The sequence below is a fragment of the Malaclemys terrapin genome, chromosome 1 (assembly GCF_027887155.1).
Source record: "Malaclemys terrapin pileata isolate rMalTer1 chromosome 1, rMalTer1.hap1, whole genome shotgun sequence".
Taxonomy (NCBI): Eukaryota; Metazoa; Chordata; order Testudines; family Emydidae; genus Malaclemys; species Malaclemys terrapin.
This window is the reverse complement of record NC_071505.1, coordinates 146,056,352-146,074,605: the sequence shown is the minus strand read 5'-3', so window position 1 is coordinate 146,074,605 and position 18,254 is coordinate 146,056,352. Positions and strand designations below refer to the sequence as shown.

Sequence of the window (18,254 nt, the reverse complement as noted above, 5' to 3'; positions counted from 1 at the left end):
CACCAGCACGACCTGTTCTGTCCTTCCGATATATTTTGTTCCCTGCTATTACTGTGTCCCATTGATTATCCTCATTCCACCTGGTTTCTGTGATGCCTAGTATATCAATATCCTCATTTAATACTAGGCACTCTAGTTCACCCATCTTATTATTTAGACTTCTAGCATTGGTATATAAGCATTTTAAAAACCTGTCATTTTTTGGCTGTCCCCTATTGCATGACGTAATTGAATGGGACTTTTTTTCATTTGACTTTTTCTCATCAGATCCTCCCTGTATTTTATCATTTTCCATCCTCTCCTCCTTATTAGGACATAGGGAATCTCAATTTATAGATCTTCCCCAAGGGATGTCCGAATCACATGCTCCTCCGCACCTGTTGGATTTCCCCAGCCCTTAGTTTAAAAACTGTTCTACCACCTTTTTAATTTTAAGCGCCAGCAATCTGGTTCTGTTTTGGTTTAGGTGGAGCCCATCCTTCCTGTATAGGCTCCCCCTCTCCCAAAAGCTTCCCCAGTTCCTAATAAACCTAAATCCCTCCTCCCTACACCACAGTCTCATCCACACATTGAGACCCTGCAGTTCTGCCTAACTGGCCCGGCATGTGGAACTGGAAGCATTTCAGAGAATGCTACCATGGAGGTCCTGGACTTCAATCTCTTACCTAGCAGCCTAAATTTGGCCTCCAGGATCTCCCTCCTATCCTTCCCCATGTCGTTGGTACCTATGTGTACCACGACCACCAGATCCTCCCCAGCACTACACATAATACACAAAATGCTCTGTATCCTGTTACTAGCACTCTATGCACCAGACTCCAGACCTATTGTGCCTATGAGAATCACAGCTCATAAATACCTGAAGAAGAAGACGTGGCTCATAATGTTCAGCAAAACTCCAGTCTGTCAAATGCCGCTGCTGAGTCTTTTGTATTTCCACTAAATCTGTCTCCGGGCCATACCTCTGTTGTTTAACCACAAAGTACATCAAAACAATAACAAATCAGTATTTTAGTATTTAGTTGTTTTAAACTGAATGTAATTCTGTTGACTTAACTACAGTGAGGAGCACGAGGTAGAATAGAATATAGAACAGACAGCGCCCAGTGCAGCATCATAGTTAACTGCATAAAGCTGCACATGTGTACATCTACATGGCAATGTTTTAGTTTAGAATAAAAATTGACAAAAAGATTTTGCCTTTGACTGCTTTATAGTCAATATAATCTAAATATTTCTATTGTTAGGTTATATGCTTCTGAGTGCTGTAAGCAATTACAGACTTACAGACAGGTCTTGTGAAGTCACTTTAACATGGCTTTACTTATCTAGGGCTAAACGGCAGACAGATGTTTGTGAAGATGCCAAACCACACAGTCTGTTGGTGAGATTACAGTTTGGCAATCTCTCTTAAGCTCTTACTCTAAAATTAATCTCTTGCACTCAATAAGTAGCACAGCATTGGCATGAGAAGGCCCTCTCCACCGTGTTTCTTGGATAGTGCAGAATTGCAAGGGGCTGATTTTACAGTACTTTAAAGCAACTGGACTTTTGGGTATTATCCCAAAATATAATAAAATTAGGGCTGTCAATTAATTGCAGTTAACTCACATGATTAACTAAAAAAAATTAATCGTGATTAGTCGCACTGTTACACAATAGAATACCAATGACATTTATTAAATGTTTTTGGATGTTTTTCTACATTTTCAAATATATTGATTTCTATTACAACACAGAATACAAGGTGTACACTGCTCACTTTATATTATTTTTATTACAAATATTTGCACTGTAAAATGATAAACAAAAGAAATAGTATTTTTCAATTCACCTCATACAAGTACTGTAGAGCAATCTCTTTATCATGAAAGTGCAACTTACAAATGTAGAATTTTTTTGTTACATAACTGCTCTCAAAAACAAAACAATGTAAAGCTTTAGAGCCTACAAGTCCACTCAGTCCTACTTCTTTTTCAGCCAATCACTAAGACAAACAAGTTTGTTTACATTTACAGGAGATGCTGCTGCCTGCTTCTTATTTACATCACCTGAAAGTGAGAACAGGCGTTCGCATGACATTTCTGTAGCCGGCGTTGCAAGGTATTTATGTGCCAGATACGCTAAACATTTGTATGCCCCTTCACGCTTTGGCCACCATTCCAGAGGACATGCTTCCATGATGATGATGCTCATTAAAAAATAATGCGTTAATTAAATTTGTGACTGAACTCCTTGGGGGAGACTGTATGTCTTTGGCTTGGGCTTTGTTTTACCCTCATTCTGCCATATATTTCATGTTATAGTGGTCTCGGATGATGACCCAGCATGTTTGCTTTAAGAACACTTTCACAGCAGATTTGACAAAACGCAAAGAAGATACCAATGTGAGATTTCTAAAAATAGCTACAGCACTTGATCCAAGGTTTAAGAATCAGAAGTGCCTTCCAAAATCTGAGAGGGACGAGGTGTGGAGCATGCTTTTGGTTTTTTACAGTGAAAATATTTGTAATAAAAAATAAATATAAAGTGACCACTATACACTTTCTATTCTGTGTTGTAATTGAAATCAGTATATTGGAAAATGTAGAAAACATCCAAAAATATTTAAATAAATGGTATTCCGTTATTGTTTAACAATGCAATTAATCGTGATTAATTTTTTTAATTGCTTGATAGCCCTAAATAAAATTAACACGCACATGGAGATTCATGAAGAATCCCCAGCAAGAGGAATTCACTTTGTACAGTCCTTAATATTCCTTCAAGCCACACGATAGAACATACTTTATTCCATTCATTATACTATTCATCTCTGAAGTGAAGAAACTAATTTCTTACTTTGTTTACAAGAGGATCAGTCAGACCGTCTCCTCCACATTTCTCATTCTTTTCTATATGCACTGGAAATTGAACAGAGAAGAAACATGCTAGAGTTCCAGATATTTCAGAATTTGTGATTCTGTTGTTTACTTTATTCCTCTTTGTTATTCACATGTTGTGGGCACATTCTATCTCAACCTCCAGAAAGCTACATATATACCTTCAAGCTTTGCCTTATCAGTATGGAAAGGGCCCTGCTTCGATGATGATAAAGTACCCAATCACATTCTTGACCCTACAGAAAATCATAAGAACACAGGACTTCCATCGATTCATCAAGTCCAGAATCACATCACCAGAAGAGATTACTATCTGATTCTTTACAGAAAGGAGGAAAATACCTATCCTGTATTTTAGCAACCGCATAATGCTGGACGAAGGGAGAGTAGAGTTAATGCTTTCCCAACTCTGCGGTAGTTAGTTTCCACCCAGAAGCATAAGGTTTGATTAGCCTTATTTCAGCACGTACGCTGTAAGCAACATTATTATTCTGTTATGGTAATAAAATTATCCAAACCTTTAAAACAATTTTTTATTGAAATTAATGGTGATGAAAGGTGCCAAGCTGGCAGCTCTGTAGACATGACACCCTCTATTTGTGCACAGACTAGGTAGAGCACGGGTAGAAGTGGAAGCTTCTCCATCCTGCTTTCCTAGTGTGCTCAGCCCTGAACATGAGGGCCCCACCTCTAGGAGTAAGAGGGTATTCAGTTTCCTTGGCCCATTTGTTGTTCACCTTCTCTGCTGAGATTGCTAACTAAAGGGCCAATTAGTGACAATTGTGGTGGTGATTTCATGATTTGACACTTGTTCACTAAAGACTTTACTCAGGCTACCATATTCATTTCACATAGGCCACTAAGTAACAATCAGATGGCAACACCTTTTTGGACACTACAAGAAGCAACTAGAAATTAGAGCTTTCATAACTATGTTATCATTAGATCACAGTAAGAGAGGCTACTTCTCAGTACAGTAACTGGAGTTCTTTGAAATGTGTTGTCTATGTATATATTCCACTGCTGGTAGTGCACATGTGCATGGTTTTTTGGCCAGTAGTTTCTGTTGGGGCTGTGTGTGTGCCTTGAGTGTCCTTGTGCTCTGCACTGAGAGCATAAAGAATGGAGCGGCCCAGCCGCCACTCAGTTCCTTCTCTATTGCAGTATCCAAATGTCATAGGACTAATGCTCAGTAAACTTTTTCAGACAGAACATTTTTTCCTCAAAAAATCCCTGAAGAAACTGTGTCTGACCAAGTCCTTGACCTCCCATCCGTGGTTGGATGAAAAATGTTTGCTCAGCCTGTCTGCCAAGATATTCTACAGACCTGGGAAGCGAACCACAGTAAGGGATATCTGATAACGGAAACATCAGTTCCATCGTCAAACTTCCTCCTGACACAACAAAGATGACCTTGCACTTCCCTGTCTGTTTATATAGAACATGGCAGTCGTGTTGTCCGTCATGATTTGACTTTGATTGACCTTGAATACATAGAAGGAATACTGAGCAGGCTCTGTGAACTGCTCTGACCTGCAACACATATATATGCAGTTGATTTTTGTCTGGAATCCAAAGACCTTGCACTCTGCAATGATCCATGTGTGCCTCCCAGAGGGAAGCATCTGTCACTATGGTTCTGGATGGAAGGTGTGGTGCAAACATTAGCCTCTTTCACACACATTTGGAATCTTCCCACCAATCTAGGGAAATTAGTACATTTCGTGGTACTAAAAGAGGCATAGCTAATCAATGCCTGCTCCGAACATAAACTGATTTTAGCCAAACCTGCATGCAAGGAAGGTACCATAAGTCCACGAAGACTTGGGGAAGTCATCACTTTGGTGTTTGGATTTGACTGAATCTGCAATATGACACTGGACATGTTCTTGAATATGTCCTGAGGCAGATATGCTCTGGCTGTTATAGAATCTATAACAGCTCTAGAATCTATAACAGCTCCTGTAAATTCTATTCTTTGTATTGGTGTCAGTCTGGACTTTTCTTTGTTGATTTTTAGTTCAAACTGGATAGAGTATCTGACTGATACTATTTCTAGTACCCAATGGTCTGGTGTAATTGAAGTCCATATATTTTGGAAGAAGTTTGGCTGATTTCTGAAAGAAAGGATGCAAAAGTCTAGATCCTGAAAAGTGGCACTGCAATTCTTGAGCAATCTGTCAAAATGGTTGTTTATGAGTTGATGTAATCTGAGAGTATGGGTTGCTAATGTAGAAAGTCTCTTTTTCTGAAAATGCTGCCTCTCTCTGGGAGGCCCTACACCTCTTTGGTGATAGAATGCACTTGGCACAGATTTTTAATAAGTAGGTGATTGTCACGGAGTCACCAGGGCGATGCTCTCGAACTACTCCCTAAGAAGCCAGTCAGGACACTGGGGGAGCACATGGACCACCTCCATCTCATAATCCTGGAAGGACAGACTACATCTCAGGAGCTTGGCATTGGCCCTCTCATCTGGTGCAGCGACGGCAGGGCGAGTGGTCCAGGTACACAGTGAAGTGCCGCCCAAATAGATCCAGCTGCAGCCTTTTAAGAGCCTGGGTCCTTGACCTTCTTCAGCATGCAGAGAGCCCTCTGGCACTGCTCAGTCCAGACCAGCTTGTCTAGCTTACCCTTCTTGCATAGCTCAGTGATGGGAGCTGACACAGAGCTAAAGTGGGGCACAAACCTCCGGTAGTGCCTCACCATCCCAATAAAGGCCTGGGCCTGTTTCTTAGTCTGGGGAGAAGGCCAGTCTCTGATTGCCCCCACCTTGGCTGGCTCTGGCTTTAGACAGCCGCTCCCCACCTTGTGGCCCAGGTACGACACCTCTCCCATCCCCACCTTGCACATTCCAGCTTTTAGTCAGGCCTGCATCCTGGAGGCGACTCAGCCTTGTTTTCACCTGGGACACATGGTCCTCCCAGGTCTGGCTAATGGCACAAATATCATCAATGTATGCTAGGGCAGAATTCTCCATCCCCCTCAGTAACTGATCCACCTGGCGTTGGTAAGTGACCGGCACCTCCTTGAGCCTGAAAGGTAGGACCAAGGACTTGTACAACCCCAAAGGGGTGACAAAAGCAGGTTTCAACCTGGCATCTGGATCTAAAGGCATCTGCCAGTAGCCTTTGGTGAGATCCCTAGTCATGGGGTATCGAGACCGCCCCCAACTTGTCTAGGATCTCATCAGGCCTAGGTATGGGCAGGCACCATACATTGAGATTCTGTTAGGCCACACAGAATCAGATTGACCCATCTTTCCTGGAGACCAGCACCACGGGAGGGGCCCCCGGGGCTGGTGGATGGCTGGATCATCCCGAAAGCCAGCATAGCCTCTCCCTCCAGGGCCTGGGCTGCGTTCCCAGTTACTCTGAATGGGGAACACCTGATGGGAGGGCCGGCTCCTGTCTCCACCCAGTGGACAGCTCGGTTAGTGAGCCCAGGCCGGTTGGAAAACAGCTATTGGTACGAATGCAGCACCTCTCTGATCTCTGCCTGCTTGGCAGGGGCTAGCTGGTCAGAAAGGGGAATTTATTCCAGCAAGGGGCCGGCTCCTGTCTCAGGAAGAGACCCACCAGGGGATCTTCCCCTTTCTCCCACTGGCCACACATGGCCAGTACCAGCCTCTCCCGTCACAGTATGGCTCCATGTTGACTTGCTCCCCTGTGAGTCTGGTTGGGCAGTTCCACCACATCATTCTCCTCATTCAACTGCTTGTTCACCTTGAAGGGCCTGTCCCAGGCAGCTTGCAGCTTATTTTTCCTCACCAGCATGAGAACCCTCACCTGGTCCCCGGTGCCATAGGCTGAGCAGTTGTACCAGACCTTCTGCCTCCCTTGGGCCCTGGCTAGGTTCTCCCTGGCCAGACCCATGAGCACAACGAACTTTTCCAGGAAAGTCAGTACATACTCCAGCACTGATTCTCCATCAGGGGAAGTCTTCCCCTCCCATTCGTCCCTCACCAAGTCCAGGGCCACCTTCTGAAAAGGCTCCTCTATGACAGGCAGGTGTCTGAAGGCTGCTTTGTCCTTGTCCTGGACCTTTTGCACCTCTGGACAAGGCAGCCCTGGTTAGTAGGTGTCTTGCCCTGGCTGTGGTTCCCCACACTTAGCTGGGGTCTCTAATCCTCCTGGGCTCAGCTTTGCCCCTGCTGTGCCAGTGAGGGCAGGCAGCGAGCCCACTGCTTTGCTCATAGCATCAGAGCCACCATGAGCCACCTCCCCCATGTGCAGGGGGGTAGGAAGTATCTCTCTGTCTCACTCAGCTCCAGGGCTCTGGTTACAGACAAGCAGGTATCCCGAGTTTAGCAGCTCCTCCCCCTGCCAGCCAGGTCATTTGCATTTTCACTGACCGCTTCAGTCTCAGCCAATTGGTTCCCTGGATTCAAATTCAAATCCTCGGCTGTTACAGGAGCAGGCCCTGGATCCTGTCCCAAAGAGAGACAGTCATCCCCCAACAGGAAGTCACTGCCGATATCTTGGAGAACCCCAATTACCAGCCAGCCCAACCCCTCCTATGTCTGTGTAACACCGATAGACCCCAGTCATCAGCGGGCGGGATCGAACCGGGGACCTCTAGAGCTTAGTGCATGAGCCTCTACCGCATGAGCTAAAAGCCAACTGACTGTTAGCTAAGGTTCCTTGTGGAATTGACACCCCAGGGTCCATCCCCACTCACCCCTGGGTAGGTCCTTCTGCCTCTCAGCTCAGCCATCACCAGTACATGGTGCCTCTGTCTCTCCTGCTGTTCTGCTTCATGCCTTCCCTGTCTCTCATGGTCCTCTGACTCCTTCGATCTCAGATCTAATTCCATCCATCTCAGATCCACCGACGGGGAACCCAGTGGAGACCCCCTGCTGGTTGGGGACATGGGTCTCCGGGACACCCGGCTGCTCCCTGCCTCTCTTGCGGCTCCAGCTGGGTCAGGAGCTGATGCGGGCCCTGGGGCTGCCTGGCTGCTCCCAGCCTCTCTCGTGGCCCCAGCTGGGTCAGGAATCGGCTCCTTAGAGCAATCCTCCTCTTCCAACTGAGCAATCAGCTGTGCCTTAGTGAGCTTTTCAAGGCACAGCCCTCTCTCTCTGCACAGCTCTACAATGTCCTTCTTAAGGAGATGGTTATAGGCCATCTCCACACTGTTCCCAAGTGGTCATGGACTCATAGACCTGTGCTGTCTCAGCTCCCCACGACCCCTGGGAGGAACCTCTTCAGTGCGACAGCCCTTCTCGGGGGTCCACTCTCTCTTGGGGTTAAGCCATAAGCTCCTCCACCTCCTGGAACTGCACCTCTTGGAGCCTTCAGCATGCCCATCTCTCGCTAATCCCCCTTCGTTTTACTGCTCCCCAGTCACGTACTGCAGGTTGCTCTGTCCACGGGGTGCAGTTTATCCCACTTCTCCCACCAGTTGTCACGGAATCACCCTTCCGAGCATGTCCTTTCCTCCTGGCCTAACCATTGAGCAGCCACGCCATGAGGTGGAGTGCCGCTAGGTTGCGGTGGAGGAGGCGGCTCTGGTCCTGGGAGAGCAGGTCCAGGCGGGATGGCAATGGCGGGGCGACTGCCAGGCTTGTGAGAGTCCCATACTAATGTTGCCTGGGCCATGCCAGGGCAACCAGGAAGACCCGGGCCCTGTCCGTTTTTATCTTCTCTAAGACCTTGCCAATCAACGGGATCGGGGGGAAGGCATAGAGAAGCTGGCCTGACCAGGATAGGAGGAAGGCATCGGAGATGACGCCCACACCCAAACCCCCCTGGAGCAGAAGTGGGGAGACCGGCGGTTCTGCTGAGTCATGAACAGGTCCACCTGGGGAGTTCCCCACTCTTGGAAAATCCTGTGCACCATCTCTGGGTGTAGTGACCACTCATACTGAGAGGAGAAGTCTTGGCTCAGGCGATCCGCCTGCGAGTTCCGGGCGCCTGGTAAGTGGTGGGCTTGTAGGCAAATGTCGTGGGCTACACAGAAGTCCCACAGCCTGAGGGCTTCCTGGCAGAGGACAGAGGAGCAGGCCCTGCCTTGCCTGTTGATGTAAAACATCAAGGCCGTGTTGTCCATGAGAACCCTGACCACTCTGCGCTCCAGGTGCGAGTGGAAGACCAGGCATGCCAGACGGACTGCCTTGAACTCCTTGACGTTTATATGCAGGGCAAGGTCCTGCGCAGACCACAGACCTTCGGTCTGAACGTTCCCCACATGGGCTCCCCACCCATGGTCCAATGCGTCAGACACCAGCTCCACTGATGGGGGCTTGCCCCTGAATGGAACCCCATGGAGCATGTTCCCTGGGGAGGACCACCACTGTAGGGAGATGATCACCGGTTCGGGCACAGTGAGGACTTTGTCCATCCTGTCTCTGGACTGGGAGAACACTGAGGCTAACCAGAACTGGAGGGGCCTCATCCTGAGTCTGGAGTGGCGAACCACATATGTGCACGCCGACATGTGACCCAGGAGCTGGAGGCATGCTCTGGCTGTGGTCACGGGGAACCTTGTGACTGTGTTGATTGAATCCTTTTAGGGTCTCCAATCTGTCCGGTGGGAGGGAGGCCCTGACCGATGTTGCATCCAGGATTGCCCTGATAAACTCTATGCGCTGCACTGGGACTAACATGGACTTGGTGTGGTTTACCAACGGGCCCAGGGTGGCACAAGTGGACAGGAGGAGCACCACGTGATCCCGCACCTGCGACCTGGAGCTGCCCTTCACCAGCCAGTCGTTGAGATAGGGGAAGATCTGAACCCCAAGATGTCTGAGGTAGGCCGCCATCACAGACATGCACTTTGTGAACACCCTGGGAGCAGTGGACAGGCCAAACGGGAGGACCGTAAATTGGTAGTGTTCCTGCCCAACCATGAAATGGAGGAAAGACCTGTGCCCCTCGAATAAATGAATGTGGAAGTAGGTGTCCTGCAGATCAAGGGCGGCAAACCAGTCCCCGGGATCCAGGGAGGGGATGACGGAGGCCAGAGAGACCATGTGAAACTTGAGCTTTACCATGTACTGATTCAGGCCTCGCAGGTCCAAGATGGGCCTGAAGCCCCCCTTTGGCCTTCAAGATAAGGAAATAACGGGAGTAGTATCCCTTGTGTCTGAACTCTGCTGGCACCACTTCCACACTCATAGGCCAAGGAGCCACCCCATCTCCTGCTCAAGCAGGGCCTCGTGAGGGGGGTCCCCCAGGAGGGACAGGGACGGAGGGTGATTGGGTGGTGTAGACGTAAACTGGAGGGTGTAGCCCTGGGAGACGGTGTTGAGGATCCAACGGTCCAAGGTCAGCCACGACCACTCCGGGAGAAAAGTACACAACTGGTTGGAGAAGGGAAGCTTTATTGCGGATGGATCCCTGGTATGAACTGGTAAGTCGCCCCTCGGCATCCCGTCAAAACTGACGTTTTCCGCCTGTTTGCCCTTGGAAGGCCCAGGCTGGGGGGCAGACCAGGACAGCCTCTGCGGGTGTTTCTTATAGTCCCATGACTTTTTACAAGGGGGCTCGTATTTAGAGTGGGTGGCCTGGGTGGGAGCCTGCTGAGGCTTAAACTTGGTCTTGGCTGGAGCTGGGACATAGAGGCGAAGTGTCTTAAGAGTTGTGCGGGAATCTTTCAGGCTGTGCAATTTCACGTCCATCTGTTCTGCAAAGAGGGCCTTGCCATCGAATAGAAGGTCCTGCAAGGAGTTCTGTGCCTTGCCGGACAGCACAACAGGAGCCACAACGCCTTCCTCATGGACACCGCAGAGACCACAAACCTTGAAGCCGTATCTGCGGCATCCGACGCTGCCTGCAGGGTCGCCCTGGCAGCCGCTGTACCCTCCTCCACTAGAGCTTTGAACTCCTTCTTGTCATGCTCCTGGAGGTAGTCCTCGAATTTGGACAGAGAGTCCCACAAATTGAACTCCTTTGTGGAGTGGGAGGGCCACCCTGCCCAGTGCTGAGGCTGAGAGGACACTGAAGAGGGAGTCTGAGGGTTCCTCCACATTCTCAGCTTGAAGGTTGAGGCTCGATGCCACCCTTTTCAACAGTTCCTGGTGGGCCTTAGAGTCCTCCTGCGGAACAGGTGGAGGAGGCGCCATAATTGCCTCATCTGGGGAGGATGAGGATGGTCGTGTGGTACTCTGCGTACCCACCAGTGCCAGAGGTCCCACCACTTGGGGTGCGGAACTGGAGATAAACGCTCCACCGACTCCTTTCTGGGAGGCTGAGCTAGAAGGGCCAACAGTCTCTTCGAGGCTCTGGCCACCAAGTGAGCCACCACCGGGTGCTGTGTCGGGGGTCACGAGGCCCATTGGTACCACGGTGCTGGCCAAGGAGCCTGGTGCCACTGCACCTGCTGTGGCACCAGCAAAGCGGGCTGTTCAGCCTGACTAGCCTGTCCCATCGACTGACGACTATGGAGGGAGGCCGAGCTGGCGTACGACCTGCCGCTGTTCTGGGACCGGGAGAAACAGTGGCATCGGGAACAGTGCCAACCACGAGACCGTGAGCCCGGCACGAAGGAGCGGGAGTACCGCCGGTAGCTGCTGCTCTGCGATCAGCCCCACATTGAGCTCTTCTTATAGCCCTTGTGTCTGGCTGTTCAAACTCAGCAGACAGCCACTCCACCTCCGCGCTCCACCCCAGCAGCAATTTCCCCCCCTTTGCTTCACAGATATTATGCAGGACACAGTAGGCAGCTATAACCATTGGGATTTGTTTTCACTGAGATCCAGTCTTGTAAGTAGACAATGCCAGCATCCCTTCAATCTACCAAAAGCACATTCAACTGTCATTCTTCACCTGCTGAGCTGGTAGTTAAATCGTTTCTTGGTGCTGTCAAGGTGGCCAGTGTACAGCTTCATGAGCCAGGGGAGAAAGGGGTAGGCTGGGTCACCCAGGATCACAACTGGCATTTCAATATTCCCAATGGCAAGAGGGGGTTACTTACTATAACTGGAGGTTCTTTGAGATGTGTGGTCCCTATCCGTATTCCACTGAGGGTTTACGCATGCGCACCATGAATCCGGAGCTGGAGATTTTTCAAGTAGTAATGTCCGTTGGTCCGCACATGCACCCTTGGCTTACCTCATGGTTTCATCAGAGGTGCTAAAGGGTGGGGTGGACTGACCACATCTCCAGTTCCTATTCCACTGCAAATCCAAGAGATCTGCAGCCGAGAGCAAGGAGGGCAGGAAGTGGAATACAGATAGGGAACATACATCTTGAAGAACCTCGAGTTACTGGTAAGTAATCTCCTCTTCTTCAAGTGATGATCCCTATTGTATTCTACTGAGGGCGATTAACAAGCAGTACCTAAGTTGGAGGAGGGTGAAAAAGGTGAGGATGGAATGGTTGAGTGGAGGACAGCTGCACCAAATGCATCCATCACAGAGTCCTTCAACAAGGCATAATGCCTTGCAAAGATATATACTGCACTCCACATGGCCGCTCTACGTATGTCCCAAAACAGCACATCATGGAGAGTGGCTGCAGTTGAAGCCTGGGCTCTCATGAAATGGGCCCTCACTCCAGGGGATGGAGGCACTCCCAACAACTAATAGCGAAGTGTATCTCCCCCATTGAAGATTCTTTGTAGAGATTGCCTGCCCCTTAACCCTCTTGGATATTGTGATAAACAATCTAGGAGATTTCCTGACCAGTCTTGTCCTCTGCAAGTAGAAGGCCAAGGCCCAACAGCTGTCGAGGGAGTGAAGTTGTCACTCTTATTCCAAGGCGTGAGGTTTCAGAAAGAAAATGGGTAAGTGGATGGTTTGATTGTTATAAAACTGGGATATGACCTTTGGCAGAAACTTGGGACGCAGGGAGACTTTATCCTTATGGAAAGTGGTGAAAGGTGGGTCTGCCATCATGGCCCCAGGTTCACCTACCCTTCTTGCCAAACTGGTAGCCACAAGGAAGGTGACTTTCATGGAAAGGAGGGACATATAGCAGGAAGCTAGCAGCTCAAAGACCTGTTTCATTAGTGCCAGCAGAATTAGGTTAAGGTCCCATTGGGGGGCAACAGGTTGTACTGGTGGGAAGGTTCTGATGAGGCCCTTCCAAAACCTAGCAGTCAATGGGTGTGCAAATGTGAAGTGTCCTTCCATTGGAGGTGGGGTGGAAAGTGTTAACTGCTGCTAGATGGTCCTTGAAAGAGTTAAGGGTGAGACCCGATGCCTTCAAGGACAGGAGGTCATTCAAAAGAAGGGGAATCTCCACCTGTTCTGGGGAAAGCCCTTTCTGTTGGGCCCAGGAGGCAAAGCAGTTCCACTTGGCCTGGTCAGAATGCCGAATGGACTCCTTCCTGCTGCTCGAGAGGATGTCTTGCACTTCTGATAAACACGCCTGTTGTAGAGAAGATGCCCATCCAAATACCATGCTCTGAGGTGAAGTGTCTGTGGATCAGAATGTTTAATCTTGCTGCTGTGTTGAGTCAGTAGCTCAGGGAAAGTGGGGATGGGAAGTGGAGGGTAAGCTGATATGTGGAGAAGTTGGGAAACCAGAACTGTCTGCGTCCGAGTGTGCAATCAGGATGACTGTTGCTCTATCCCACCTGATCTTGTGGAGTACTCATGGCAGGAGTGGTAGAGGGCAGAAGGTGTAGCTGATCTTGTCTGACCAATGGAGAATGAATGCACCACCTTGTGAGTGGGGACCAATACCTCCCCTGGAGCAGTACGTGCTGCACTTGTTGATGGGGGAGGTGAAGAGTCCCTGGTTGGAGTCCCCCATTGGTTGAAGATGTTGCTTACTGTGCTGTCATGGAATTCCCACTCATGATCGGTCACGAATCGTCGGCTGAGTGAGTCTGCAATTATGTTCTAAGTCCCCTGAAGATAGGCTGCAGATAACAGGATCTTGTGGGCAATGCACCAATTCCATAGATTGACCGCCTCCACAGACAAAGCAGTTGACTTCGTGCCCCCTTGTTTGTTGATGTAGTAAATGGTGGTGGCATTCTCCGACATGATAAGAACATGATGGGAGCGAATGGATGGGAGAAATGCTTGGCATGCCTTCTTTACAGTCCTGAGTTCCAGAATGTTGATGTGCATCCTGGATTCCCAAGGGGTTCATGCTATCTCCCATGTGTGCTCCCCATCCTATGAGGGACACATCGGTGATCACTGTCTTGTCTGAGGAGGATGGGAGAAAGGGGACCCCCAAACACACTTGTTGTGGGTCCGTCCAACACTGGAGGAAAGAGAATACCTCAGGAAGAACTGTCAGAACCAGGTATATGGCATGGCACACTGTTGAGTAAACTCTCTGGAGCCACATCTGGAGGTAGTGAAGGCGGAAATGAGTGAAGGTGGTGACGTATATGCACAAGGCCACATGGCCAAGGAGGGATAGGCAAGTCCTAGCCTGAACAGGACTGTTACTGCTCAGTGAAGTGGTTATGTGGTTGTCCCTCCCTATCAGGCTTGGAGGGAGGCCACTCTACCTTACTATGCCAAACAGAAAGCAGACAATTAGCAGGCTAGCGCTCTGGCCCTCTGGTCAGGGTACAGCAGGCAGTAACCTGAGTGGGGCAGGCAGTCTGTAGCTCTGGCCCTCTGAGTAGGGCAGAGTAACAGGGAGTCTTTAGCTGAAGCCTCCTGGATGGGGCAGACAGCAATTGACACAGTCTGGGGGCTCTGACCCTCGGGCAGGGCAGAGCAAGGAGCAGTCTTTAGCTTCAGCTTTCGGGCAGGAGCAGACAGCAATTACAGTCTCGGGGCCCGCAGCTTCCTGGCTGGGGCAAGCCACAAAACAAGGCACAGGCCTGCTGGCCTAGGGTAAGTAATCCACCTTCCCAGGGAGGGGTTGGTGACAGGAGGGCAGGGTTCCCTGGCTCAGGCCAACCCTACTCCACCATGTCCCTGCCCCAGGCCCTAGCAGTGGTGGGTGGTCCCGCCAAGGGGTCAGTGGGGAAGTCAACAAAACATGATGACTCATTTCCTAGCAACACAACCGGCCTAATGTCTGCTTCCCCTGGACTACTTCCTACCACCCTTCCTTGGCATGGCTCCGTAGTTTATGGGTCCTCAATCTCTTCAGGATAAACAGCGGACAGCAGTCCCAGCAACACCTCTACACAGCTGGTCTCCTCTGGGGACATGGCGCTGCACCGCTTGGTCACTGGGCGGGAGTTCGGCAAGAAGGCAGGGACATATGCCTCCTTCCCTGGCTCTGGCTCAACTGAGCTGGAGGGCCTGCCTTTTATACTTCCTGTCCTGCCCCTCTGCTTCTGGCTAGCTTGGCTCCATCCATTGGGAGGGGATGAGGTATGGGGGGAGGGATAGCTCAGTGGTTTGAGCATTGGCCTGCTAAACCCAGGGTTCTGAGTTCAATCCTTGAGGGGGCCATTTAGGGATATGGGGCAAAAATCTGTTGGATGATTTAATTGGGGATTGGTCCTGCTTTAAACAGGGGGTTGGACTAGATGATCTCCTGAGGTCCCTTCCAACCCTGATATTCTATGATATCTATGGGGCCATTCCTCTCCATCAGGCTAAGAGGGAGGCCACTCTGCCTCACTATACTCAGGCTACAAGTTCTGGCAGAGACTGGAATCTGCTCATGCTGTGACTGAGTTGATGGAGGCCCCTATAAAGTCTAGGAACCGTGTGGGGTCCAAAGTTGATTTTTTGACATTGATACTGACTCTGAGGGAGGAAAGGAGTCTGAGCAACATGGAGGTTGAAATACAGGCTTTTTCTCTGGACTGCACTACCAGGAGCCAGTTGTCAAGATAGGGGAATACAAGGACCCCATTACGCTTGAGGTAGGCTGCCATGACAGAGAAAACTTTGGTAAAGGGAGCAGTGGTGAGTCCAAATGGCAGGACCCTGTATTGAAAGTGCTGAGGGCCTATTTTAAACCTCAGGAACCATCTGTGGGCCGGATGGACGTCTATGTGAAAATAAGCATCCTGCATATCAAAAGCCATGTGCCTTCTTCTAATGATGGCTGCTAAGGTGACCATATGAAACGGGTTTGCAGATGAAGCGATTGAGACAATGGAGATCCAGGATTGGTCTCCACCCACCTTTCATTTTGGGTATCAGGAAGTAAGCTGAATTGAACCCCATCCCTTGATAGTCTGGAGGAACCCACTCTATCACACCTCTTTGTAGTAAGGAATCCACCTCCAGGGCGAGGATGCTGTTGTGAGAGTGGTCCCTGAGGAGGGATCAGGGAGAGGGTTGTGGATGAGGTAGCATAATGAACTCAATCATATAGCCATAGTGGATGACATTTACCACTGATTTGTCTTTTGTTATTGGACTCCAAGCTGGTAAGAAGAGTGCTAGACAGCCCCCGAAGTGGGTGGGGTGGTTGTGTGGCAGCAGGCAAGGTGGTTGACAGCACGCTAGGGTTCCTCAGAAATACCTCTTCTGGTGGGGAGTTGCATTTGGGAGGAGAAAGACTTTGAGGGTGGTCCTGGAGGATGTGATCTTTGAGTCATCTGACACTTTCTTGATGGTTCATAAGGCTGCTGATGGAAAAAATGGGAGGTTCTGTAATGCTGTGTGGGCTGCAGGCAGTAGAACTTATGTTTTGGTGCCAGTGTGTAAATACCCAAGGAAGAGTGTAGCTCTCGAATCCTTGAGGGTGTGGAGGGAATAGTCCGTTTTCTGGTTGAAAAGACAGGATTCATCAAATGGGAGGTCTTCGATGGTATTTTGTACCTCCCTGGGAAAACCAGTGGAATGGAGCCACAACTGCCTCCTTATGACAATGCCTGTGGCCACTGGGCACGATGAGTTTCTGTTGTGAGGGCATAACTACCAGCTTCCCCTCCTCAGTTATTCACTGGAAGCGGGCCCGGTCCAATTGCATCAGTTTCTCGACAAGTCCTCCAATTTGCTGTAATTCAGGAAATCGGATCCAGCAAATAATGCCTGATAATGCAAAATCCTGAATTGAAGGTTGGCTGAAGAAAAGATTTTGCAGCCTAAAAGGTCCAGTCCTTTTTGCAGCCCTTTTGCAGCCTAAAAGCTCCTTGCCCTCCCTGTCAGGTGGGGTGAAGTGTGGCTACTGTTGCCTCACCTGTTCCATTGCTGCCTGGGCCACAAGTGAATTGGGAAGTGAGAGTGAGAGTACTATGTACTCAGAGTCCTTGGCTGATACATAGTATCTTTTTTCTGCCCCTTTGATGTAAGTGTACATGTGGCCAACATATGCCAAACTGTGTGAGCTGGCTCGATGATGGCATAGTTGGTTGGGAGAGCGACTGTGGTTGGCCTCAGTGAGTGAAGTATTCCAGCAGCTTTTGCTGAGTGTCTTGGATCTTCTCCAGGGGAATGTGAAGTTCTCCAGGCAGTCTATGCAAGAGATCCTGGAATTGGCGGTAGTCATCAGGAGATGGGGGGGATGTTGAAGCTACTGCCACATCAGGAGAGGATGATGGTTATCTCTCCTGTTCCGGTGGTATTGTTCGATCCGGTCTGAGTGGCTCATCTTCCATTACTGGTTCAGAGTGTCTCCTTGAAGGCACCCAAGATTGTGAAACAGGTGAAACCTCCTTTATAGAATGGATGGGTTCTGAGGGAGAGTATTGGGGCCAGGATCCCCAATAGGGCCAGGATCCCCAATAGGGCCAGCAGGATGGATCTGATGGGTGCTGAGGAGGCCCCATGGCACAGGAAATCAGTGGCTCTGCAGCAGCTGGAATGGAGGATACTGCCATGATGTAGAAGGCCTCTGTTGGTACTCATAGTGGCAGGAAAGGATGGATGGTTCCTGATCCTCATCTGAGTCCTCCAAAGATGAAAACTCAGAGACCTGTTCCATCAGCAGTACTGCTGGAGCCAGTGGAAGTGTGTATACTGCCAGAGTGGGAGTGAAGAGTGCTTCAGATGTGGCGTGTCTGGTGTTGTATATAGGGTCTTCCTGGAAGTAAAAGGCCCTAGAAGTTGTGGGGACCATGGCTTTCCCAGGCAAACACTTCCTGGGGTTATAGTGCTTTTCCTGACCTCCCCAGAATCAAGGGAAATTTCTCAGTCCCCGGAAGCGGAGCGGTGATCTTTCCCAGAATGGATGACTCTCTGGTTCTGAGGGATGACGATGTTGACTGTGTGTGCAAATCTGCACTCAGTACTGGCGGATCCATCGATTTATGAAATTCTTTTTGTGTTTGTGCGCTTTAGGATCTGCTTCATCCCCATGACTGGAACTCATGGAAGGGGTCTCTCCCTTCTTAGCTTAGTGGAAGCCTTACTGCCATGCTTATGTGTGTGCTTCTTTACTTCCCGACTAGGCCCTGACGCAAGGTCCATAGAGGTGATACTGCCGATGGTGGCCTTGGACTGCACCAACTATGCATGCGCAAAAGCGAAATGACTGTGGCATCTTCATGCTGACATACCTTGCGATGGCTAAAGTTTGTAGTTTAGACATACCCTGAGTCTAATTG

General features: G+C 49.5%; 1 protein-coding gene across 3 annotated transcripts in view; it reads right to left on the bottom strand.

Moving 5' to 3' along the window:
* SPAG17 (sperm associated antigen 17) overlaps positions 1–18,254 on the bottom strand; it is a 245,908-nt gene that overhangs the window by 115,340 nt on the left and 112,314 nt on the right. For all 3 annotated transcript variants that reach the window (XM_054042535.1, XM_054042551.1, XM_054042544.1), the window contains 2 exons: positions 2,842–2,903; positions 860–964 (listed from right to left, as the gene is read on the bottom strand). In XM_054042535.1, coding sequence (XP_053898510.1) covers positions 860–964; positions 2,842–2,903 — 167 coding nt within the window. The remainder of the gene's footprint in view (positions 1–859; positions 965–2,841; positions 2,904–18,254) is intronic.